At 42.1% G+C, this 26,174-nt stretch overlaps 2 protein-coding genes and 1 long non-coding RNA gene across 5 annotated transcripts in view; 1 reads left to right on the forward strand and 2 right to left on the reverse strand.

Annotated features, from left to right (window-relative positions):
- Nucleotides 1–9,731, reverse strand: part of CCZ1 (CCZ1 vacuolar protein trafficking and biogenesis associated) — an 18,197-nt gene extending 8,466 nt beyond the window's left edge. The window contains exons 1-10 of the mRNA XM_019637445.1: nucleotides 9,541–9,731; nucleotides 8,441–8,538; nucleotides 8,254–8,347; nucleotides 7,904–7,981; nucleotides 7,452–7,499; nucleotides 6,817–6,900; nucleotides 5,490–5,665; nucleotides 2,634–2,715; nucleotides 778–839; nucleotides 384–495 (exon numbers count right to left, since the gene is read on the reverse strand). Coding sequence (XP_019492990.1) covers nucleotides 384–495; nucleotides 778–839; nucleotides 2,634–2,715; nucleotides 5,490–5,665; nucleotides 6,817–6,900; nucleotides 7,452–7,499; nucleotides 7,904–7,981; nucleotides 8,254–8,347; nucleotides 8,441–8,538; nucleotides 9,541–9,642 — 936 coding nt within the window. The 5' untranslated portion in view covers nucleotides 9,643–9,731. The remainder of the gene's footprint in view (nucleotides 1–383; nucleotides 496–777; nucleotides 840–2,633; nucleotides 2,716–5,489; nucleotides 5,666–6,816; nucleotides 6,901–7,451; nucleotides 7,500–7,903; nucleotides 7,982–8,253; nucleotides 8,348–8,440; nucleotides 8,539–9,540) is intronic.
- A 16-nt stretch (nucleotides 9,732–9,747) lies between these two features.
- LOC109380163 (uncharacterized) lies at nucleotides 9,748–20,312 on the forward strand. 2 transcript variants are annotated; one of them, XR_002123385.1, is made up of 3 exons: nucleotides 9,748–9,852; nucleotides 13,522–13,816; nucleotides 19,524–19,608. It is a non-coding gene; the product is annotated as an uncharacterized LOC109380163 (long non-coding RNA). The 2 variants fall into 2 exon arrangements; XR_002123384.1 differs by lacking the exon at nucleotides 19,524–19,608 and adding an exon at nucleotides 20,233–20,312 and having other exon boundaries at nucleotides 9,749–9,852.
- On the reverse strand, nucleotides 15,989–20,958 carry LOC109380162 (oncomodulin). 2 transcript variants are annotated; one of them, XM_019637459.1, is made up of 5 exons: nucleotides 20,910–20,958; nucleotides 20,217–20,284; nucleotides 19,504–19,636; nucleotides 18,944–19,053; nucleotides 15,989–17,604 (listed from the first exon to the last, which is right to left on the reverse strand). In XM_019637459.1, exons 2-5 carry the CDS (start codon nucleotides 20,275–20,277, stop codon nucleotides 17,579–17,581), a joined length of 330 nt encoding a protein of 109 aa, XP_019493004.1. In that variant the 5' UTR covers nucleotides 20,278–20,284; nucleotides 20,910–20,958; the 3' UTR covers nucleotides 15,989–17,578. The 2 variants fall into 2 exon arrangements, with proteins under 2 accessions (XP_019493004.1, XP_019493003.1); XM_019637458.1 differs by lacking the exon at nucleotides 20,910–20,958 and having other exon boundaries at nucleotides 20,217–20,364.
- Nucleotides 20,959–26,174: the final 5,216 nt, after the last annotated feature.

Consider the following 26,174-nt stretch of genomic DNA (forward strand, 5'->3'; position numbering starts at 1 on the left):
CCCCCCCCCAAGGCTGTCCTTACAGAATGACCAAGTCCACAAGTCCACAGCTTTTAAATCAGAGCAAACCCAGCACTCACTGAAGTGTGGGCAGGCCACCAGGGGGCTCTAAGGGGCAACCCTCACCCTTGGTGGCCTTCGATTTGCTGGCATGCAGGATGTCACAGCCTTAGACAGTTTGTCTTTCACTAATAGCAAAACTGCTTAATAGGAGTTAATAAACTTAGCTATTCCCGAAGAGCACCCATTTTGAGTTTTACAATAATGACGACTACCAACATCTATTCCGAGAAACCAGAGGTTTGCATAGGTGCTGTGTACACCCGCAAGAAAGAGTCACTTTAGTATCAATCTGTAATACTGGAGGGAAAAATAGGCGTTACCTTATAAACTATTAAATGGAGTGCCTCATAACTGTCATCTGTATTTACAAAGATTTTGGGGAACCTGCATTTTGCTTCTGGATCATTGAGGTTCAAGGGTCCAGTCAGAAATCTGCAAAGTAAGCAGAGAGATGACTCAATTCAATTAGGTAAACTATAAACAGGACTATATTAACGGACTCCATTCCTACTCAAAATACTGCCACTTCGGGGAAGCTAGACTATATTGGAAAACACCAAGTCAGAATAAGAAAAAGTAACAGTTTTAATTCACTGGAAACAACAGAAGTTCCTTTGCTGATTATTGTGTTGAATAAAGCGGCACAAAAGTAATTCAGTGTTCATGAGAAGATAAGAACATCCAATACTGTATATCAAAGAACAGAACTCCTACCTTCCGTAGTGTTGAAGATTTCCTGGCATTTCTGCCCTTATGGGAGAATCCCTTCCTGCCAACTGTAAACAAATTCAATGTTGAGAAATGACTTATTACATTGTCTTTCAAAGCTTTGAAAAACAGCATTCATATCCACTAGTTGGCTCCATGCCATTTTTCTGCATCAAAGTCCCATTTTCCTCCCCACCCCAAAAAAGGGAGGGGCATTCCAGAGGTACATAGAGAATGCAGAGATTTAAGAACTATCATAACTTCACTGTACCCTCAATTCCATACACTGATTAAGTTCCTTTATTAGCAATAACTGAAATCTCCCATGTGGTTAGCACAGGCTAGGCAGTGACATAAGTTACTCCACTTCATCTCACATCATCCCTGTGGGAACTCCTCTTCCTATTTTCTACTTGTGGAAACTCAAGTTCATGGAAGTTCACCCACACACACAGCTCCTAAGTAGCAGGGCCTGGCATCAAACCCAAGGCTGCCTGACACACCAAAGTCCCGGCCTTCAGCCATTCCTCATAGATTGACATTTGTAGCACATTCCTAGTTTTGCTAAAGATGTCCTACTTCAACATGCATAGAAAAATGAAAAAAAAATCCAAGTCATGTTAGCTAAAATTTGTTATTCTTCTAAAAAATTTTGATGTTCTTTTAGTCTACATAAAATTCTAGCATTTAACTGTACATGAAAGATTGATAAATACAGTAAATCTGATAGTAAAAATGCACAGACAACTCTCACATATGCAGTTTCTACTGACAGAAGACCTCATGTGGCCATGTTTGTTCACAATGCCACGTGTGCACTGTGGCTAGTAGCAGGGGGACCTTGAGTCAAGCTTGGGTCTCGTCTCTGTAAGATGCCGATAAGGTACCCACTGTCAGAACTGCTGTCAGGAGGTGCGTGCTGGCCGGGCACTTAGCACCGTGTCTGGCAGCTGGTACATATTCTGGAAACATTAGCCCAGTATCTAAACTACCTAGAAAGGAACTAAGCACAGGACCAAGCCCTTCTCAAGACTTTGTTTTCAATTTCTTATCAATATGTTTCTTGTTTCAAGTCATGGCTTTAAAAAAGTAGAGGGAAGGAGACCCAGAGAGGCGCACATGCGTACCTGGACTGAGATGGTTTGGAGGGTGTGGGTGCTTTTACTTCCAACCAACTCAAGCTACAGAAGGATGCTTTGGGGAGGGCACTGCGGTGCTATTTACAATTCTTGGCAGAAAACTGGGAAATTAAGTACCAGAGTAAGAAAAGCCAGCCAGGCAATATAATATCTACTCTAAATTAGATCACATGTTTATAGGTAAAAAGACAACAGGATCAACCATTGTTCTGTCAAAGATCCTTGGCATTTTTGGAGTTCCCAGAGCCCTACCCCAGACCCAGTTTTCCTCTACTCAGTGCACGGCTCCTCTTAAGAACATACCTTTGCTACTGCAAAGAGAGGAGCTGACATAAATGGTTTTATGTTCTAAGGGATGCACAACTAAGTATCACTAAATATCACACTAGTAATGTAAAACACAGACCAGAACAGCCCCCCCCATAGCTGCATTACTGCACCCTCCTCCACACCTGTGTATATATACACATACACATGCATAGACCGTATTTCCCCATGCATAAGACGTACCCTTTTTCAAAAAAATTGGTGTCTAAAAACTGGGTGCGTCGTATACAGTGGTTGTAGATTTTACTTGCATTTCCCGCTTTTTTTCGCGCTCATACAACCACTGTATGACGCACCCAGTTTTTAGACCCCCAATTTTTCGAAAAAGGGTGCGTCTTATACATGGGGAAATATGGCTGTCTATATCTATAGAAAGATATTAGCACCCCATCATACCTCAGGTTCGATATGCCTAGGAAATAGAGATGTGGTGAGGTATTTGTATAAAATTCTCATGTCATCTTGTTCTAGTCCACTCCTGAAACATCAGAAAAGCATCGTGTTAAAAGTTTGGAACAACTAACGGTTTGATTCCCAGCCCGAGTTGAGCTGCTGCTGAGCTGCCAACAGGTGGCAGGATGGCTCAGCTAAAAAAAAGAAAAAAAAAAGTTTGGACCCAGTCTGTCTTCCCATTACTCTGACTATAATGAAGTTCATCTTTTCCTTGTACATTATATCAAGAAGCCCTTTCATTGACTGAGAATTCCAAGAAGGAATGAATGATGCTTGAGTGCCGGCATTAGAGCTTTATCCTGACCTGCTAAAGGCTACTAGTCTGTAGTCTTGCATTTTATGTGCCGTTTAAAAAAAAAAGTCACAACAGACTAGATCCTCTGGTTGAATTCATGCAGGATTCTTCAGGGGGATTTAATAACCACAGTGCAGCATGTTGGGTCGGAGATTTCTCTTTGCTTTTTGGTAATGCCACATTCTTTCACCTGGCATCCCGGAAAATGCTGGTACGCTGTAGGCCGGGAATTGGTCCTTCTCTGCCTTAGAAATAAATGTATGTGGATTTTAATAGTCTAGATTTCCGTGCAGGCGAAAAGGAGGAAGAGAAAGAAACCAACCTCAGGCAAACCATCTCCTCTGAACTGAGGCAAGAATAAGTAGCTTGTGGGAAAATCCTGAGACTGGCAGGCATCAACCTCGGTCTGAAATCGGTTTTTAGGAAGGAATATAAACAATAAGTCTGTATCTGCGTTTTTTCTGTTCAAGACAACTGAAAAAAGCGTGTGCGGAAACCTAACTTGACGTAAGTCAAGCCTCTATGCTCTGTTCCAGGAGCTGTCTCCTTTCCGTGTCAGGGATAGCCTGGTCTGTCCGGGCAAGCGAGTGCTGCCCACCCACGTGGCTCCTCCAGTTCCCTCTCAGCTCTTTCTCTTCCTCTACCACCTCTCTTCTTTCAAGACTCAATTTGCATAATGTCTCATCCCCAACTAAAACTAGAAGGGAGCCTTATACCCTTAGCACGTTTGTTCTGTTTCCTGCCCAGTAGAAGGAGAAATTCCGGGTCCAAAGGTAAGGCAGAAAGAGAAGAAGTGGTTGGGGGCATGTAGTGCTTGTGACAATGCCAACTCTGAAACTATCTCGCAGCCAACTAGGCAGATGGAATTTCCAAATCAAACACATGGAAAGGTCACCCACTTTTTTCTTATGCAGAAATAGTTGAGGCAAGGGGGAAAGGAGAAAAACAGACACAAAATAGGTTCTGGATGGATGTTATTTTCCTTTTAAGACATAATAAGTACCGGTGAGGAGGGGTTCACGACAAGTAGAAAACGGTAATACAAAGAACTCTGTGCTGGGCAATTGCTTCTGGAGCTGCACTTCCAATCACAGGAGCAACGGAACACTTGAAATGTGGTTGTTTCGAAATGAGTGTCAAACACACACTGGATTTTTAAGGTTTAGCACACAAAGAATAATAGCTCATTAACTTTTTATATTATTTACCTGTTGAAAAAATATTTTAGAAATACTGGGCCAAAATATATATTATAACTAATTCCACCAGTTTCTTTTTATTTTATCATGGCTGGTAGACATTTTTAAATGACATATGTGGCTTGCATTATATTCTTATTGGACAGTGCTGTTCTGGACCTGAGGACACTGAGTAAAAAACATCTTACAAAAGGCAATGGCAGATAGCATTGCTTACTATGTGCACTGTGCTTAGGGCAGCATTAAGAATTTCATTTTGCTGTCACAGTGTGAATATCATAGAAGACAACTAGAACAGGCCCAGTTAATATAGCATAAAGTTACCTGATAAACAATTTTTCAAGTGAAAAAGGAGGTGCATTTTCATCTGGATTTGTTATTATTTTCATAGGCAAAAAACCCCATCAACTTGTTTAATGAATGGATTCAAATTTCTTTAGATTAGCTACAAAATTTTGGCATGGGAGGGGCTGGGTTTCAGGGGACCATTACTGCCTCTGCTGCTAGCTGAACCCAGTCAGCTTTAGTGTTAAAACATAGCCACACCCCCAATTTAAGAAAGCAGGATATCATAAACACAAATACAAAACTTGGCCAAGTCCGAGCCCGGGGACAGGTGCTGGAGGGCTTCCAGCCGGCCGCTCCCTGCTCAGTCCCAGCAGGTCATCTCAGGCAGACCACTCTCAGCCACTATCAACAGCCTGGACCCACATGCCACGCCCCAGGGCTGCATCCTCTGTGCAGTCTGATGCACATTCAGTGGCTTTTCCAGACTTTAGTCTTAGGTAGCTGACAGCATTTAGTAGTAATAGTTTCTTTCTTCTTGACTATCGACACTTTCAACAGGGAAATTAGGTTTTTGTTCCTACTACAGGATGTAAACAGTTTGATGATAAGGTAATTTCCTGGCTTTATAGCACTTTTTTTTATAGCACTGGATATTTTTTAAAACCTATTGTTTAAAAGAAAACATGACAGTTATGCTTCCCACATCTTCCCTTTGAAGATGTTTTTGGAAAACACACCAAAATAAAAATAGGATTCCTAAACCTAGCCTGATAAAACATTTTCTCCACCTTTCATGGAACCAGTTTTAAACTCTCCTGCTTGGTAATTTTACACAGAGTTACTCTAGCTTTGGTTTAAATGATCACTGTTTTATTTTGACAATATCTATAGATGCTTCCTACCCAGCCCCCCTGCAATTAGTTTCAGCTTGACAATCTGCTACCAGTCTAGTCACTGTTGTTTTTATTATCCTAAAAGATTTCTTGTTTTACATGCCAAGCCGTAGGGTGTACCTACCAGATTAGTTGGTCGTTATAGAGAAAGGCAGTGTATTTGACTATACTCAGGCTTTCCTCCATCCTATTAATAAAGGACTGGATTTTCAAATAAGTCATTTTATCCAATGGGAAGAAGCTGATTCCACCAAAAATGTCAAGTAGGTCGCACGACTGCAAGTGCAACGTTTGCAAATACTGTAGGAAAACAAAAGGTATAACACTTACTAATAATACACTGAAACTAGTACTCTTTGACAACTAATTAGTCTTAACTTACGGTATAATACAATTAATTACATACTAGCAAACAGCACACTGACAAGACCAACAAGTAGGTGAGCCATTGGGACCTGGATTTGAAAATACAAAGTTTCACATCAATATAGTTTCAATTCAATTTCAAAATATAAAGTTCAAACATAGCTAGTTAATGTTTACTCAGTATTGTGTTTTATCTCTTTGAAGTATTTAATTCCTTATGCTAGTGCTCCACAAATTAAGGTAGCCTCATTAGGGGTCCACACAGTGGTTCCACAGCAGACAGACAGTGCCATCGCACACTGAAATCATGGAAAGGGACACATGGTCATTTGTGCCTGCCGGTGGGTAGCAGAGCAAAAAAAGACAAGAACGAGAATCAGGAGATAGTATGGGAGGAAATAATTATGGTCACTAAAGTGAAAAACAAGCAAAGTAATTCATAAAAACAAAATAATTTAAAAACAGGCATCAAAGGTAGTTTATGGAGAAAAATTGAGATGTATCCCTTTAAAAAACACTGATTTTGACTAGAGGTTAGGTGAGATATGCAAAATCAATTTACAGTAATAGAGAATGGTAACTTTTAGGGACATTCATTTATCACTTAGGAAAAATCACATTAATAAGCTCTAATGTGATAAAGTCTGTGTCACAGCCAAAAACTTTTACCTTCAGTCAATATAGATTATACCTGTTTAGTGAACAGAATCAATACACAAAAAGTGCTACTCAGCCAAATAGTTTAAATTTTGCTAATCAATCAATCCACCACACAGTAAGTTTATTTTTTGAGTAACCCCACTCTGATAGATGCAGGTGGAACACAGATGAAGCCGAGAGGTATCTCAAGATGTTTTAAGGAGCTGTGCACAAGTGGCAAGATCCTACACACCAGGTCAGAAAAAGATTCAAGAGTACACAAGTCTAACGAGTCTCCTCACTGGTTGTTTTGCCACAATGTATCTTAGTCTCTTTGCCCCTTTCAAGTTCTGGGTTTTTTGTATATGAGAAACAAACTTGTTAGTATACTTCTCTAAGGGGATGTTTGACCACTACCTAGATTATAAATAAAATTCAATACTTACCCGATGGAAGAATTTCTCTAATCTTTCTTTTAGGAGCTTGACACCTCCATCTTCCATGGCTCTCAGAAATGTACCATTAAAGAGCTAATGGTGTAAAAGATTTTAAAAAGTCAACTTCCTATGCCCTTGGATTACCCAGTATAACAAGGTCTTCTTTTATTTTTAGATTAATTAATTCGGCTTATTTAATTCCCCCAGTTCCTTTTAAATATAGAATACATTTACGTATATGAGAAAGCCTAAGTTATAAAATAAGTCACAAAAAATTCACACACTGTTGAGTAATGTTAATTTTTATGAAATCACCTGTTCTGGGCATGTTTTTAACCTCAACTCATACCAAAGTTTTATTTACAGAAATAATATAGCCAGACTTTTTAAACCATACAAATTTCCATAGTATGTATTTTCTCCCAGAACATGGAATGTACAAGGCCAGGGGATAGGAAAGGGCTCAGTACTCAGTGAGTGTACGCATAAACCTCAATACTGTCCCAAAGGCCCCATTATTGCCTCCCCTAAAACAGATACACAGTCGCCTTGCAATCATCTAAAGAATTAAGAATTATTTTTAAACAACCCCAGTAAATAAGGGTAGGTGGCTAGATTCAATTCAGAAAGAATGTTACACTTACCTTGTACATGCTGTAGCACTGTTGGAGCACTGAACTATAAACTTTGTCCTACAAACACACAAAGACATAGCACAGAAGTCAATTCAAGAAAAAAAAAATTCTATTACAGAGCAGAAGTACAAAGACTCTTGGCAAAGCAATATCATATTTGTAAACTTGTTCCCACAATAGTTGTGTGCTAAAAGTAGAGGTGTTTAAATTCAATTATAAATCAGTAAGCCTAATTTTAGGAGGGCTTCAGACATAGATGATTAGTAGAAGCATTAATGAGATAGGGTGCATATACATTTTTCTAAGATTGTGCTAATGTAAACAATACACATAAAACTTCAATATGTGCACCCTGAGAAACTTTTGCAAAAGCAACACAGCTTAAATTTGAGCAAGTCACTCAACATACTCAGTAATAAATTTTTTTCTAAAAATTTGAAATAAAAAAAATGACAGATTACCAACAACTCTTCCTCTTGGTATTCAACAACTGGTTTTCCATCTTTACTTTGTTTTTCGATTATAGGATTCCGAACAACCTACAGAATTTGATAAGCTGAAATTATACAATGAAGCAATTATATTTTTAATTTCCCCTAAATTAAAAAATCTGAATATGTCACAACACCAAAAACACAATTTCTTAAAACAGTCCCAAGAACAAATACACTGAATAGGAGTTTGATTTTAAAATTGCAGCCAACAGTATTATAATTTTACTTTGACGCAATAGCCAGAGGACTAAATTCCTAACAGTAAGGATCACCCTTAACTTCACAAATTAAAAAAGATGTACTATGTATGTAAATACCATGACCATCCAGAAATTTTCTTCTGGTTCATTGAAGAACTGTCTATTCTTCTGTGTATGTAACGATTTTGCAGGTTTTGATGGACTAAAGGTCCTAAAAAGGTTAAAAGAATATGTTGAGGACAGCTCTCCGGTATGAGTTGTAAGAATTCACTGCACTGTGCAAAAGCACATTTAAAGGCATTACCTTGTAAACTGTACAATAGCTTCACATAATCCAACGTTTCTAATTTTTTCATTCTTCTCTACTTCGTTTGGATAATAAAACAAAATTTTATTTTCCTCCTAAAGTATGAAGAAACAGAATCACATTAATATAAGTATTTTTTTCACCTTAGCTGTTGAAAATGCTAAGTTTAATGTCAACTTCTCATGTCATACATGCTAAAGGCCCCCCCCCTCAAAAAAAATCCCAAAATCCCATTTTAGAAAAACAAGAATTATCTCCTCACTGTAAAAATAACGCCCATCAGCCTGACAGACAATTGTGATACTCAGTTAAGTCACATGTCATCCGAAGTAGCACTAGACAATTACTCCGAAACCCCATCTTTGGAGCTCTTTCCTCATGCCAATTTGCAATAAATACACGAACGCTTGTAAGAAATAAGCATGTGTGCGTGCAGGTGCATAGACTTACACCTCCCTGCAAATTCAACCCAGCAGGTTCACGGACATTCGGACCAACAGCATTTAAAAGAATTGTGATTGGCTGGCAACAAAACCTAGCTCCAGACATCCTTTGAGGAAGTCGCCGTCCCCACCTTAAAAATAACCCCCAAACTCCTGGAATTTATGTATTAATTCGGAAAAAAACTTCCTGCGGGTCCAACAAGTCTGTATTATTTTAAAGCTACAGTCCACCGCTCTTGTTCCACGTTTCCAGCGGGCTTCGGGAACTTCCAGTAACAGAGACGTAAGCCCAATTTTATTCATCCGGAATCGATGCAAAGAGAAAACGGACTCAACCCGTGTGGAGTGATTCACCTGATGAACCTTCATGCAATACACAGGCACTGATCGGGGACCTGACCAGATGCAGCCTGCGCTTTCCGGCCCCCGCCGTATCCCCGGGGCTGGGCGCACACCCGGCACTTAGCAGCCTCGGCAAAATGACGCTCAAGGAGGGCAGAGTGACAGGTGCTGGGCGGGCCAGGGCCGCCTCCGGGACGCACCCCGCAGCTCCCGGGGCCCGACGCCGGCCAGCTGGCCGCCCCACCTCCCCCCCTGCCCCCGACCCCTTGTCGGCCGCCGGGTGACGCCTGCGCACAGCTCGGCTCCGCGTACCTCTCCCTCGCGCGCCCCGAAGCGCGGGTTGTAGATGAAGAAGCTCAGCAGCGCCGGCGGGAACTGCTTCTCCTGGGCCGCCCCGGCTGCCGCCGCCGCCATCCCCGCCCGGTCCCCACCTTGGGAGCCTCCTTCCGCCGCCGGTCCCGAGACAGCCGCAGCCCAGAGACCGCACTTCCGCCTCGCTAGCGCTCCCCCGGAAGTGGTCGCCGCCAACCCGGAAGAAGAAGTGGCAGCCCGGCGTCTCCTTCTGGCGCGCCCTTGTGGATTCGCTCCCGGGCAGGTGTATTTTATATGAGAAGTAAGGCGAAGGTGAAATTTCTTTCTTTGTTTGCGCCCAGATTTCTGTCCTGGCTAAAGGGAAGGGTTGCTTGTCTAAAGAAAAATGGGTGGAGCCTAGGTTTTTGTAGAAGGGAGCGTGAAGGTGCCAAGGAAGCTCAATGCGTTGAAAGACACAAGTTTAGGGGCAGACACGTATTCAGCCTGCAGTTTGTCCAACTTCATCATTTACAGGGTCCTTCCGGGCACTTAAGGTTTTGTTGTTGTTGTTGTTGTTGTTGTTTTTATCCCAGTTTGAGAGACCAAACCGACGACTTTGCACCTTACCCCAATTCCTCTGGCTCAGGGCAGACCAAGCGAGACCAGAGCATGGCTTTCTCCCGAGTGCCAATCCCAAGCCTTGGCACACAGGGCATCACCCTTTCCAGCTTTTAGGATTCACTTGCTCTTGAGTCCTCTGAATTGTCACACAGTTGGAATGGACCATTACAGCTGGTATTTGGAGTTCAAGCCCCCATAGCTGATTGCTTGACCAAGCTCAAGCCGACCTTGGTTTAGGTTGTCTCTTGTCAGCTGATGGTGGTTGGTGCCAATTCAACCCCAACAGGAACCCCCAATTTGGTGTACAGTGAAGGAGACTTGACTCAGTACAGACATCTCAATTGCGATACAGCACAGCTATAGAAAAGCAAGGCTGTGAGGCTCTGTAGGGATAAGGCAGCCCAGTGTTGCGGCTTGGCTTACAAAACAGGCTTACAAGACAGGTCAACTCAGCTCCACACTCCAGTGAGACATTGCTGCTCTGGTCCACTCTCGTCTGGTTCAGTGAGATGGCTGAGGTGACAAAGCTCCAGCCAGGAAACACAGTCTTCAGTGGGCAAGGCAAGTGCATTCCTTGACCCAGAGTGAGCTGATTTATATAGAAAGAAATCCCTGCCCCTGGTGGGTAATTGGTCTGTTCTCTTGCAAATAATGACTCCAAGTCCTCAGTTTGATTGGTCCAAAAAGCCCTGTCCTGATTGGTCAATGAAGATGCTAATGAGGATTTGTGCACCACCAATTGGATGTGGAAAGTCTCAGTTCCTTTGGTTGAAATAGGATTCCAGGAACTCATTTATAAAGGTTGGCTCAGACACAGGCAGGCAGTTCAGTGCAGGCTTCTCCCTGAGTGTGGCTTGTGTGAGAGGCCCCTGTTTAGCATTGGTTTCTAGGCTCTCTTTTTAAATTTGGCCCAGTTAGCCACCCGGAGCCCTTGGTAGATATTTTTTCTCAGGGTCAACACTCCTCTGTCACAGATTAAGTTTAGAAACAGGACTGCTCATCCAACCTGGCAGAATGGATCTTCACATTTAGGGAGACAGTGTTGGAATTTGGACACGAGACAGACCTGGGTACTTAACCCTAGCTGAATCATTCACTAGGTGTGGACCTTGGGCCGATTACTTAGTCTTTCTCGACTCTCTATCTCTTATTCATAAAATGATAATAGTAAATGCTTTCCTTGAAGAAATTCCACTAAGAATTAAGTGGGACCATGAGTTGGACATATAGTGGCCAGCACTTAATCATTATTCAACAAATGATCTCTATCATTACTTGCTCTTGACTTTCCCAACATATGCAAATCAACATGTGATACACCACATTAACAAAATGAAGGATAAATATCGTGTGATCATCTCAGTAGATGGAGAAAAACCATCTGACGAAATTCCACATCCTTTCCTGATAAAAACACTCAGCACACTGAGTATAGAAGGACTATGTATCAACATAATAAAAGCCATATATGAAACCCCACAGTTAACATCATGTTCAATGATGAAAGGCTGAAAGCTTTTCCTCTAGGATCAGGAACAAGATAAGCCACTTGTAGCCACTTTTATTCGACATAGTACTGAAGTCCTAGCCAGAACAATTAGGCAACAAAAAGAAATAAAAGGCATCCAAGTCATAAAGGAAGAAGTAAAATTGTCTCTGTTTGCAGATAAAGCGATCTTATATATAGGAAACCTTACAGACTACACCAAAAACTTCTTAGAGCTAATAAATGAATTCAGTAAAGTTGCAGGATACAGTATCAATATACAAAAATCAGTTGTTTTTCTTTACACTAACAATGAACTATAAGAAAGAAAACAATCCTATTTACATTAGCATCAAAAAGATTAAAATACTTAGGAATACATTTAACCAAGGAGGTGAAAAACCTGTGCACTGAAAACTATACATTGATGAAAGAAATTGAAGAAGACACAAATAAATGAAAAGATATTCTGTGTTCATGGGTTGGAAGAATTAACATTGTTAAGATGTCATACTACCCAAAGTGGTCTACAGATCCAGTGCACTCCTTATGAAAATTCCAATGGTAATTTTTATAGATATAGAAAAAACCATCTTAAAATTCATATTTTAACTACAAGTTACCCCCAAATAGCCAAAACAATCTTGACAAAGACAAAGCTAGAGGCATCACACTCCCTGATTTCTAACTATATTACAAACCTATAGTAATCAAAGCAATATGGTATTGGTATAAAAACAGACACATAGATCACTGGAACAGAATAGAGATCCCAGAAATAAACCCATGTACATATGGTCAATTAATTTATGACAGAGGAGCCAAGAATATACAATATTGGTATAAAAACAGACACATAGATCACTGGAACAGAATAGAGATCCCAGAAATAAACCCATGTTATATGGTCAATCTATGACAGAGGAGCCAAGAATATACAATATTGGTATAAAAACAGACACATAGATCACTGGAACAGAATAGAGATCCCAGAAATAAACCCATGTACACATGGTCAATTAATTTATGACAAAGGAGCCAAGAATATACAATGGGGAAAGGACAGTCTCTTCTATTAATGTTGGGAAAACTGGATAGCCATATGCAAAAGAATGAAACTGGACCTCTATTTTGCACCATACACAAAAGTCAACTCAAAATGGACTAAAGACTTCAGCATAAAAGCTGAAACCATAAAATTCCTAGAAGAAGATGACATTGGTCTTAGCAATGATTTTTTTTTGGATTTGACACCAAAAGTGAAAGCAACAAAATAAAAAATAAACTAAAGAGCTCTACACAGTAAAGGAAACCATCAACAAAATGAAAAGTCAACCTATGGAATAGCAGAAAATATTTGCAAACCGCACATCTGGTAGGGATTAATATCCAAAACATCAAGAAACTCTTACAAGCAATAGAAAAGTTCAAGAGGAAGCTGCTGGGTAGAGGTTTGGGTGTGATATACACCCCTAAGGCCACCTGTACGGAGGGCTACTTCTCCCATCTGTTGACAGAAATAACAGACCGTCAGTCAAGTGGCCAGTCTGTTCTTTGTTGATTTAGAGCCAAGACTGTGTCATTCAGAAGTGACTTTCATTCTGAAGGTACACGTCTCTCCTGCAGTGAAAATTGACCTCAATCTCCATCTTCTCATGTGATCACCTATAAAGGAGCTTTAAAAATGTATAATTCTTTTTATTTAAAAAATGAAAAAAATCTGAAGCAAATTCTGTAAATCAAGGTTCAATTGGAGAATAAGAACCAGTAGAAAATATATATGCATATAAAAGTATATTATATATGTAATGTAATTTTTAGTTGTTAATTGCAGGTATTATACTATTATGTAGCCATGTAATAGATAGTCATATATGTACCTGTATGTATTATAGGTATGCACTTGTGAGAGCTGGTTCGACAGTCTCTGTAAGGCTGTTGCCTTCATCCAGTGCTGAAGTGTGAAGTCCGCAGAGCAGGCAGTCAGGAAGGGAAGATGGATGTAAACGGGGAGAGTGAGGACAAGCTGGAACCTGGGAGGACAGACTGGAATCCATGTCAGTCTCTCACACCTCCGACTCTGACAATGGAGGGTCCGCCAGGAAAAGCAAGTGTCCTTTGTCACAGAAGGAAACACACACCTGGAACTGGGAGCTGAAGGAACCCCACACCAAGGAGGGGAGCCAGCAGGTAAGGGACCACCCCCCACCAGCCTCTGGAGCATAAATACTCTGGCTGCTGCTTCATGTCCCGCCCTCTACATCTCAGGCAAACGGTTTTGGTGACCCACCCTAACTGAGTACTTACAGCCTAAGCAAGTTGACATGCGCGTATTACGAAGCCACCAGGCAGTTCATGCCAAGATTTGATAAAGTGAGGTGGTAGGTACGCAGGTGTTTACATCACTGTGTATTCTCATCTGAATGTTTGAAATACTTTACAATTTAAAAATTAGGTGTGAATCCATGTATATTCATTGTAGAGGTTCTATAAAAATTATGTCAGAATCCACTCCCTACCAGAAAAGTTACGTTTTGAAACCAGTTAAAACGTTATGTAAATGAATCATCTTTCCAGTGAGTAAATTAACAGGCCCAGTGGAAACGAGCCTGGTGATTCCAATTTCATCTGCCTTCTTAAGTGTTTGCAAGGTAATACCATACCTTAACGTTGGCAGGAGCGATAGAAGATAGTTTTTTGCTTGAAATTGGATTCCTGAGTACTCATTACACAAAAAGAAACTGCAGTTGTTATACAGAACTAACTATGGAGCTTGTAAACCTGGACAAACAGACACGTATTTCGGAAATCTTCACTGTTTTGCTGCGCTTTTTATTTGAGCTGGAAAGAACTGTGAAACCTATGCATTTAAAAAAAGCATATAACTATTTCATCATGTGCTGTTCTGAAGCAAAATACCAAGTAATATTTGAAGTATTTTCATCATTCTTATTAGTCTCACCCGTTAAACACATTCATGAAGCTGGCCTTGAATCATATTTCATTAAATTATAAAGTGCTCTACCAAGTGATAAGCCAAAATGATTAAGTAAAAATCGTTCAAATTATACTCACTGTTGCTTCACTATTTTGTAAGCAATTAGGAAGAATAACAGACACCAGACTTTTTTAGCTGTAACCTATGATGCCATCTAGACCTTCGTTTCAAAATCAAAATTTCATTTCACTGTTGAGTACAGGTGGGTGGTCATCTGGAAACTAGGGAAAATAACCATGGAAATAAAGTTGTTTAGATGCTTATCAATCCCTTTTCTGGATTGTTGGAGTTTTATTTAGGGGTTTTCCAGATTTGATTTGACTCTGGATATGATCATTTAAAAATTGTCCTCAGTGTGTAAAATTACAATTGAGTCTAAAAAGCACTGAGTAGGGATTTCAGGAACAGCACAGTACTCAGGGCTTTCATTAATTCAAGTGTGGGATACATCCATCGCATGAGTTTTTTTAAAACAGAATTTATTGTTACTTGGCTTCGTGACAATAATCAGGTAAATTCTACATCTCTGTTTTTAGTTTTCTGTAGTTATTATGCTCTGCTTTTGGAAAGGCTCCGGCCTTATCTCATGGTAATCCTACCAGCAGCAGGTAGCTACTGTTAAGTCTTGCTGTATATCCTTTTACTCTTTTTTCTGTGAGGCACATGCTGAATAGGACCCATTTAAAAATGAATTGCTTTGTATGAAATGTATAGAATGACTAAAATCAGGTAGATTTTGAAACCATTTTTTGTTTTCAAATCATGCTTCACCAAGGATTTGGAAATGCTAATGTTTCTGCGATACTTAAACTTGGGAAAAATAATTTTAAAAACCCAGAAAAACAAAAACAGTGCTAATTAAAAAATATGATCAAATGCCCAGAGCTGTTGTTACCTGCATTCAGAGGTGGAACACCCACCCCCTGCACCCCAAAACACCCAAATCCAAACAACATGGTTAAAATCTGATATGAGAAAACACAGGATTATTGGGTTTCAATTAAGCATACCATCTGACACTTTTTGGGTGTTAAATACAGAGAGATGTCTCCTTTTGATTGCTACTTCTTGCCTATTGACAGAGACTAAAATTTTCCTAAAACTGGGGTGGAAGAGTGAAAAATTACTATATTTGAAATGGGCAAAAGTAATTTGAATTATGCTTTTGAAGCAGTAGGATGAACCAAATTCATGTATAACCGACAATTATTCTATCTATGAAAAGTGTATGGCAGTTTATCCTCTGCATACATCTGTCCTCTAAGCATTTTCCCCAAGACAGTCAGAACATCAGTACGCCCCAGTGACACAGCGTCCCCTGGGTGCTCCGTATAACCCCTCCAGTCCTTATTTCTCTCCAGATGCCCTCCTGGTGACAGAAAAGAAAGAGGAACTCACCATCTTTACCTCGACTGGGGCGAGGTTGCCTTTGCTGCTCCAATGGGTGTTGGATGGCTTCGTCAATTAAAAGCTCACAACCATTATTTTTAAAGTATCATCATTCACATTGTTACTCCAAGGCGTATGGTGGCCAGAACCCCGTGGGAAGGGGGATACAGGATCACTTTGAGTTATTGAGAGGGCTCCCCTTGCTTGGAATAGAATGAACTGAAAATAACAGGAGGATCAGTGTATCCATGTGTGGTGTGGATGTGAAGGCAATTTGTGGATTGTTTTAAGAATTAAGGCTCTTAGGTCATCAGTAGTGGCCAGGAAGTCCCTCTCGCTGCCTATATTCCGAGGGATTCACAAACTAAAATATTAAAATAAACACACGGTTATTAAAATAAAAAATGTCGATCCCTGTCCCATTAAAGTCACCTTGAGGCCTTCTTGTAGTCCATGCCTCCCACTTTGAAAAGCTGCTGTAACAGGACCCTCCAAAACACAGGGGTTCAAAGTCACTAGGTGACTTAGTATGATGGAGGCAATCCAGGAGAGCGCAGGGCCGTGAGCTTGGGTGTTGTGGTGAAAAGTGTGAGTTTTTTATCTAGTTCTCAGGAAAATACCTCAGGTCCTCCCAGGAGTCCTCAACCCCCCCGGGGGTCAGCCAAGGGCTTTAACCTGCCACCTGGAAACCAGCCTAATGAGAATTTCCTGGCTTGAGATCGCCCCACACTAATGAAAACCCTGTAACAGGACCCCCGAGGCTCGAGGCTCGCCTCAAATGTTAAGATGCTTCTCGGTGTAATTGGTTCAAGTGGTATCAAATAAGAGCCAGGAAAATAGTGGCTGAAGAAGGGGAGGGAGAGGCCGCAGGAGGTTGGGTCAGAGCAGGCTCGTCTTTGATAGCTTGTTCCTCTAAGAAGCAGTCTGTGCTCAACTAGCATAGCAAGTCTCCTTAGCTCTACAGCCCACTGCAGCCTCACATTTCTTTCTGTCTTGTATCATTTGCTTTTATTTAAATCTCTCATGGAAATCTAATGCCCAGTAAGCAGGAAACACATAAGCAAGAGTGATTTTATGCTGCCTAAAATCTCTTCCTATTAATTTTAGACTTGGATTAGTCGCTGAGAGAATCCTAGCCTGACCATGCCATTTATCTGTGACTTTTTTTTCAACCTGTTTTCCTTGTTTGCTCATGCACAAGAGAGTTGCTTTCTCTGTGCTGGATAGGACCAGACATCTTTCTAAAAGTCCCCAACTTGCTTTCATCCCTCTCCCTTGCTGAGAAAAAAACCACACCCACACATCAGCAGATGATGAGAAATGTGTCTTTATTGGATCATTTTTAAAGGCATTGTCTGCTGAGGGCCTTACGGGAGTCATCGGGGCATACCCACCACCAAAGAGTTATAAACGACTGGCTTATTACCTCACTAGAACAACGAGCAAGTCGCAGAAGCATTTCAGGGGACATTAATAAATAAATTAGGGGGAGGATGTGGGGTTTCCCATTCCTGGGGCTTTGAGGGCTTCCAGCTGATTGTGTCTATCTCCATAGTCTGGGGTCTTTAAGAATGTACCATTTCCTGGAATTCTAGAACAGAAGAGGCGAGAATAGGGTCAGTGGAGATGGCTTGGTACATGCTATGGCCAGTGAGAGTTCTGAAGAGGAAAGGAAGTGCAACACATTGTCAGGTGATGGGCCTGGCCCCCTCAAAGGGCACAAAAGGAAGAAAAATGTAAGTGTCACGACTCCAGGTCCAGGTAGTCATCAGCATTTCATCTTCCTGCATAATCTAATTTAACAAACACCATTAGCTTTGCAGTAGGTGGCAGTTCAGTTTTTTGTCTGGTTAGTTCAAGACAGAAATGGGAGATTTTCTTCTTTTATTCTGTAGTACATTTTGCATTTTTAGGAAACATTTAATAGGGTAGGACTTTTCTCTATTGAACCCCAACTCTACCCCCAAAAGTTCATATTACTAAAAGAAAGACAACAACAATAATAATGTATGGATGCTACAAATAGGAATTGAAAAGTCAGGATTTACTTTATGTTTACTAATAAGCTTTGGCTATTTGGAACTCTTTCATGGTTGGGTTTAAACGAATCAATCTTCCCTTACCTAAACTATTTTTCTGAGCTATTTATAGGAGCTACCTTAACTCCCATGTAGTAAATTATAGTGGTATCATTTTGATGATATTTTAAAAGTAAGGATCTAAAGTAGCAGTTGTTAATTTCAAATTAATACCACCATAAGGACCATGCATAAGTTCTCCTGAGTCGCATGCACAAAGTAGATAAAAATCATGTAAGCAATGTGGCGAAATCTGACGAAAATAAGTCTAAAGCCATGCAATTATGCTAAAATTTGAATATCAGCCTCTGCACACAGAAGACTCCATAAATGGTGTTTGAATTGATTTATGTGTTCTCTGATATTGTCCACTTGGTGGACTAATATCCAATAACGCACATTTGTTTAAACCCTTGAAAGCTAAGAGGCTTTACTACTCAAGTTACAGACTTTTTAGTATGAGACACACTTGAGAATGTCAACCCTTATCTTATTTTCAGGGGCTCAAATACCATAGGCAGAAATCCTTACACTATTTTCAGGGTGTGTGAGGCTGTCTTGCAAATAATTGGCCAGGCAACTAGCTAGTCCCCTCGTCAGGGATGGATATTTTCTGGTTCATAGACAATGACCAGCGGGACCAGCTTCTACAGTACATCCCCGGGGATTATGCCAGAGTCTTTACAGGTATCATTTGCACCCTCACTCTAGTCCCATTTTATAGATGAGAACCCTGAGGCTCAGCAAGGTTAAGAAAAGGGGATTTTAACCCACATCTGTCTGATCTCATGGCCCAAGCCCCCCAGATGATCCCTGAGCTAGTCGTTTATGCTATGTATAGGGTGAACATACCATCAGCCCCAATTTTTCCGTCTCCATCATTATCTGCGGCCGCCATCAGGGACTTGGTTTCTGACTCTGTCAGTTCTCTAGCACCACTCTCAAACTTCTGGAGGAAAAACCTACAGGATAATAAAGATCGAGGGGAATTTTCTGAAAGACCATGCATTTCCTCCGCTTACCCTTTTTCCTCTTGAAGCAAACCATCTTTTCCCAGCAATTGCGATCATTAGTCAAGGTCCTAGCCAGCAACGTTTTCCTTCCTTGTGGAAACTAATGGTGGGCATTTTGTGTTTTGAAAGTTTTCTCAGAGTTTTGTTGATAAGTCCATTTGCCAAAGCAAAACCCTAAAACTCGTGAATTTTGGCACCTACAGCCTTAGGTACCCACGTTCAGTGCTTCGCATGGATAGACATGTGGCCACCTGACTCATGTGCTTCCCATTCTTGAGGCTCTGCCGAATTACCAGCGTCATGCTGGCCTTTGAGGAAATGCTGAGCAAACTGGCCTCCACTGCACCCCAGCCCCACTAGCAATGTCAGGGTGCAAGACAGTCTTAGAACAAAGCTTACTTAAGCTCTTCTTCATCCAGGTATCCACTCTGGTCGTTGTCTATGAACCGAAAAACATCCTTCACCTGACTGGCCGACATCTTGGAGAGGCCTGATGTCTGGAAGAATTTTTGGGGTTCAAAAGTATCTGGGTCTGAAGAACAGAGAATGGGTTATTCTAACGCTCATTGGATCCCAGTCTGTATTTGGGCCAAGGTGCTGAAAACATAAGTTATCAAAAGTAGTTTTCATAGTATCATTGAGTTGCAGGGATGCTCTATTAAAATTTTTTTTTAAGTCCAAGATTTTGAGGCATCCAAGACTGCATGGCTTTGAGTATCATCTGCTGCCCATCCCCCTTCCTCAGCTTTCCCTCCCCACTCGATTTGTCCATCTCCCCTTCTGTCTCCTCGACGCCTCCCCCTGTGCATTTTCCAGCCTGCCTATCCAAGACCACAGCCTCACTGGTCCACCTGGTGAGCGGAAATGCAGCCATTGGATTCAAATAAGCTACGTGGCATCCACGATTCTCTTTTTTCACTTTTAGTTTCTTTCGCCTTACAGAAATGTAATCCTATGCTCCGATCTCATATCCCTATAATTTTAGTTAATGAATAACAGTTTAATTCTCCGATCTCATGAATGTTCAGCCAAGTTCAAATTTTAATTTTTGTGGCTTTGCCAGAAGTGCAGATACCTGAGAAAAAGCCGCCCCTGTCTCACTTGCCCTTTACCTTGGCACTCCTGCAGGGCTGCTGCAATGTCGTCAGCACAAAGGACGTCTGTGATGCTCATTTTCCACCTATTCACACAGAATAAACGGCATCCGGTAGACGGTGAGCAGGAACACGCACACCTGGGGAGCCCCCCCCTCCCTCTGGCCCACTGAAACTGTGCGTTCGCTGAGAATTTTTAAATGTGATAAGCAGGGTATTAAGCGACGGGACAGACTATCCCAATAAAAACCAAATACTGAAAAGACCCCGGCCCCCTTATATCAGTGCCCTCTCCTCGATGTACCCCGAAGATGAAATTAAAAGTGCAGCCTAAAGAATGATTTGATTCCTTTGTCTTATTGAAAATTATATCTACATAATTTATCACTGACATAGGCATCTACAAACCATTCAGAAGTAAGCCATGTTACAATTGCAACAGCATTTTCATACACCAGCCAGAGAAAGGTGGCGCTGCAAATCCCGAATGGAAAAGGATAGAGCTTGTGCTGCACGCAGACCTTCTGTGGAGGAGGATTTGTCCTGAAGGATGGGAACCAGAGACCTGAAAAGCCCATCTACCAGTGATCAAAATCCTTCCGGGTGTCAACTCCATGGGAAAAGAGAAACCTGAGCACAGCATGCATGCGCCCGATGTGAATGCCTGTTGGAAAGAACAACCTGGGCCTGGTAGGTCCACCAGCTACTCACCGTTGTAGATTTTCCCCCAGGAAGAATCAGGAAAAAGTGTTGAAGGAGCAAAAAAACGGATGTGCTTTTGCTACCTTACTGACCTGCCTTATATAGGATTGAAAAAGTGATAGTAAGAGCCTCTTAGATTTCCTTTTCAAGGATCAAGTGGACATAGCTCGAATGTCTTGCCTTACTAATTAAACCTCTTTTTTTTTCTATTTATATTGCAAGGGAATGTGGGTGGGAACAGCCAATTTTTAAAAAACAAACCTTAACTAAGGCTTCAATTCTGCAAATAGCCCCTCCTGGTGAAGCATGGAGAAGATACTAGAGGCCTGGGAAAGAGGTGACAGTGCCTGGAATGAGGTAAACACATATGGGGGTGCTCTGTAAATGGAAAAGGGCACCCCAGGTGTCAGTTGAGGCAGGTCTATTGTCAGCCTCTGAAACTGGACAGGTGAGGCTGACCTCAGTCTGGAGTTGAGACTCAAAGTCAGTGTGTCGGTGGACACACAGGACTTGTCTGGCAAACAGATGGCACTCGGCAGATGACTTTCCAAAAGTCTTGACTTTGATATTTCCCAGCTGTATTTTAAATTTCACATACCAAAAAGGCAACAAGGGGGAAAACAGCCAACCATTTCCCAACCCCATAAGTAAAATTTGCATAAAAAAATAGGAGGCCAGGACTTCAGACCACAAGATGTTTTTTTTTGCTGTGTGCAAACATTTATCAAGTCTCCTATGTGGCGAGGGCTGTGCTAGACTTATTTTTTTAATTGTGGCAAAAAACACATAACATAAAATTTGCCATCTTAACCATTTTTGATGTGTACTTACAGTATAGTAGCGTCAACTATTCATATATGCACATTGTTGTACAACAGATTGCTAGAACTTTTTCATCTGGCAAAACTGAACTCAGTACTCACTGAACAAAAATCCCCCATTCTCCCTGCCCCACCCCGCGGCAGCCACCATTCTACTTTCTGTCTCTAGGAGTTTGCCTATGTTAAATGTCTCTTATAGGTGGACTCATACAAGTATCTGTCTTTTTCTGACTGGCTTATTTCACTTAACATAATGTCCTCAAGATTCATCCATGTGGTAGCGTATATGTCATTTTCCTTTTTTTTTTTTTTTTAGGCTGAATTCACGTTTTTGAAAAGTCAAAAGACCCATCCCATGTTGCAGTCAGAAATATTCAGTGGCTTAGAAGTAGACAATTCAGGAGCTCTAGAGAGAGGCCTCAGGGTCTTTCCCAGGTAATAGAATCTGAACAGTCATCTTCAATTTGCCCCAAATATATTCTTTTGCCTCCACTCCGGCATTGTACTGTAGCTAGCGTCGCCAATGAAAAGCTTCTCTCAGGAACACCTATAGCATTTCTTAAATTGCCCAAGCTTAAGCCAGCACCGTTTCGGTCTTGCCCACATGATCTGCGCCAGTACCAAGCAGAGTGCCTGGTTTAGTTAAGAGCTCAGTGATTCTTTGATGGGTGGATATGTAAAAACATCAAGAAGAACTTGCAAACAGGAGTAACAGCCAGCAGCAACTTGCCCTTCTCTTAAAAAAACAGTTTCTGAAATGTTTTTCAGAAAATGTTTTCTAAAGAGTTTTGAGTAGGTTTCTGACATTAAGTTGCCATAGAAAACTCTCTGAGTCCTTCCTTTCTTTCTGTGGAAGGGTTTAAAATTATCCTTGGAGATTAAAAAAAAATTCTTTTTAATCAGCCTACTTAAATGAAAATAGTATATGGGTTAAACCAAGACACTCTAGATTTTCATGCTGTTTTTCTGATAGAAAATAAAGAAAAGACAGCCAGTAAAATGTCGTTTGAATCAACAAGGCAGCCAGGCGATGACTTGAATTCCATTGTGTGTGATCTAGGATAAAAATGTTGATTCACACAAAAGGGTAAATAATGTATGCTTCCACTAATATGACATACTTAGAGGAGTCCAGTTCACAGATAGAAAGTAGAAAGTGGATGCCAGGGGCTGGGAAGTGAGTGTTTAATGGGGACAGAGTGTCAGTTTGGAAGATGAAAAAATTCTGTGGATGGATGATGGTGATTGGTTGTACAACAGGGTGAATGTACTTAAAGCCACAGAACCGTACACTTAAAAATGGTTAAAATGGTAAATTTTATGTTCCGTGTATTTTACCACAATAAAAAGACATGTTAATTCAGTAGTCTTCATTATTTTGGCCACCAGTTCACAACTGCTCCCAAGAAAGAGTAAAAAGAAGATTTGAAAGTAAAAGCTCGTAACTGGAGCCAGCCCTGTCCTTTACCAGCTGTGGGACTTAGGCCTCAGTCTCCTCTTGTAGGAAATAGGAGTAATGCACGCACCTGTTCTGTGAACTGCCCATCGTTCTTTTGAGGATCAACGAAACACATGCAGATCTACAAACGTCCAGAGAGGTTCAGAAAGTCCACTGTTGAATCCCACCCCTGTCCTGGGATCGCAAGAGGATTTCATTTTGTGGATCTATTCTGTTCGATTGGTAGGGGCTTCCCGGAGTGGAAGGAATGATTGCTGGGATCAGCTAGCAGTGTCTGCGGTGGGGAAGACTGTATTTGGGCTTTGCTACTGCCAACGGTCCTGGACTCGCAGATGTTTGATGCTATTCCCAATCAATCACCGGCTCCAATCCAAATGCCCCATGCGCTGTGCCTCTTAATCCACAGACTTCCTCCACCCAGAGCCCCCACACTGATCACCTGGTGATGTGGAGCTCGGTGAGGTCTCCCCACCCATGCTGGCCTGACCCATCTCCTGACCCGCTGGCCTGTCCTAGGTGTCATCACTGCCTGTGCCCACCCAGGCTGCCTTGTTGGTGACAAACCTCTGGAACATGTCTGAGGCCCACTTTTCAGTGTGTATGCCACTTCCATACCCTCTCAGTAGATGTCACCTCCCAAACATTTCCCAACTTCATCTTCTCTCCATGCCCCACTGTCACCACCTCTAGCCCAAGCCACCATCATCTCTTTCAGAAACAACTGCAGTGTATTCCTAACTGGCCATTTGGACTCCTAACATCCACTTGGCCTTCCTTCCAATCTAGCTGGGTGGCTCTTTTTAAAGCCCAAGTGTGTTTGTTTCCTAGGGCAGCCATAACCAAGTACCACCGATTGAGTGGCTGAAAACAACAGAAATCTATTGTTTCAAGTTCCGAAGTCCAGAAGGCTGAAGCCAGGGTGTTTCCAGGCTCCCTCCGAAGGCCGTAGGGGAGGATCCTTCCTTGCCTCTTCCAGCGTCTGGTGGCTGCTGGCAATCCTTGGCGTTCCTTGGCTTGTAGCTGCACCATTCCAATCTCTGCCTTTGTCGTCACATGGCCAACTTCTCCCTTTGTGTCCTCTTCTTTTTTTTTTTTTTTTTTTTTAGCTGAGCCATCCCGCCACCTGTTGGCAGCTCACGGCTGCTCAGCTCGGGCTGACTTGAACCGCTGTTGCTCAGAGCTCAAACTCTTGAGTGAGCTCTTAACCAACTGAGCCACTCAGCCGGCCCTTGTGTCCTCTTCTTATAAGGATACCAGTCATATTGGGTGAAGTGTCCACCTTTCTCTAGTATGACCTCGACTTAACTAATTACATCTTCAATGACCCTATTTCCAAATAAGGTCACATTCTGACATACTAGGGGTTAAGACAAGTCTACCTTTTTGGGGACACAGTTCAACCTTAATACGAGAATATGGCTCCCCATGCCTCCCACTCTCAAACCCCATGTTCATCACTGGCTTCCACTTGTTCTTAGACTAAACACAAGAGTCCTTCCCATGGCCTTGAAGTCCCCACATGGTCTGTGGACTTCCCCAGCCTCATCTCACACCATCCCCTCCCACCCTTGCTCCAGCCAAGGCCCCTTGTACAGTTTTCTTTGCCTGGAACACTCTAGTCCTGCCTCCTGCCTTAGGTGTCTCATACACAACCTTCACATCTCTGCTCAGGCATCACTTCTTCCCAGGGGCCTTTCCTGACTCCCAGACTAGGTCAGACCTGCCCACTCCACAGTGAACCTCTGTGCTTCCCCCTTGCCCTGACTGCTTGAATAGTGTCTCTGCCCTGGACAGGAAGAGCCACGAGGGCCTGTTCAGGGTCTCTGTTTGCTCAGCTTTGTATCTCCAGTGCCCAGAGTGGACATGAACGAAGACCAGCCAAATAAGAAACGTAAAGAGCCTCCTATGGCAAGGGAGTCACCCACTGTCACTTGTGTTTGGCAGAGAGGAGTGGGGAAAGCTTCACAGTGGAGGAAGGGGGAGGGTTCAGGTGGGCCCTGATTGGAGGCTGGTGGCCTGGGGACGCTGGAGGTGGCTCACTAGAAGCGGGGCATCCTATGTGACTGGTTCAGGGAATGTATTTGGCTTTCTCTGGTTGGTCCTAAGTTGGAAGCTGGGACCAAAATGACAGAAGCTGCTAGTTATTAATCAAGTCCTGCCGTTTGGGGTCGGTTGTTATAGTGGTTGTTATTTGGCTTCTGGATTACTTGTGAGAGACAGTGAGTGGTCTGACTTCCCACTAGTCTGATTTCTAGACAGCAGGCTGGCTTCCTGGACTGGTTGCTGCAGTAGCGGCTCAGAGCTCTGTTTTTACGTATGTTCTGACCATTGTCCATTTTCATATTCAGTCTTTCACTAGCACCTTCCTTGTCACGTTGTGAATATTCAATAAATACATTTGTGGAATGAATGAACTTGAGCAAGTCTCTTACCGAAAGCCTCCATTTGCCCCCTTTAAAAGTGGAGCTAATGACAGAACCTACTCTATGGGTCATTGATACGTAACCCATGTGAAGCACTTGGCATTGTGCCAGGCACATAGTTCCCTACTTTCCAGTTCTCGACTCTCTCACCACTGCCACACTCACAATGCTCCTGACACCAGATGGGGGGCGGGGGAGGGGAAGGCGGGGATTTTCCCTATAATAAGCAATTCTGTGCACCACCAGCTGGGTGTCCTACAGTTCAACTAAATTCTGACACTTTCTACCTAGAGCTTGTATCAGATCCCACAGGTTAAGGCCTCAGTCCCACAAGAATGTGTCCTGACGTCAATGCCAATCATAAGTCCAGTTTGTCACCTGTGCTTCTGACCATCTATAAATCGAAGGTTCTCACGAACCCCTCCTTGGGTTCCATTAGTTTGCCAGAGTAGCTCACAGAACTCAGGAGAACAGTTCACTTGCCGTTTACCAGTTTATTATACAGTAATACCTTGATTTGTGAGCATAATTTGTTCTGGAAACAAACTATTCATATTGCAAGACATCGCTC

This window comes from Hipposideros armiger, unplaced genomic scaffold (genome assembly GCF_001890085.2).
Source record: "Hipposideros armiger isolate ML-2016 unplaced genomic scaffold, ASM189008v1 scaffold_33, whole genome shotgun sequence".
Taxonomy (NCBI): domain Eukaryota; kingdom Metazoa; phylum Chordata; class Mammalia; order Chiroptera; family Hipposideridae; genus Hipposideros; species Hipposideros armiger.

Bases quoted from the DNA above. Each gene is read 5' to 3' on its own strand.
- LOC109380162 (XM_019637459.1), bottom strand. From the start codon at position 20,277: ATGAGCATCACAGACGTCCTTTGTGCTGACGACATTGCAGCAGCCCTG. The intron at 19,637-20,216 runs GTAAAGGGCAAG...TCTGTTCTTCAG, and splicing joins AGCCCTGCAGGAGTGCCAAG to ACCCAGATACTTTTGAACCC. The intron at 19,054-19,503 runs GTAAGCTTTGTT...ATTATCCTGTAG, and splicing joins CTGGATGAAGAAGAGCTTAA to GTTTTTCCTCCAGAAGTTTG.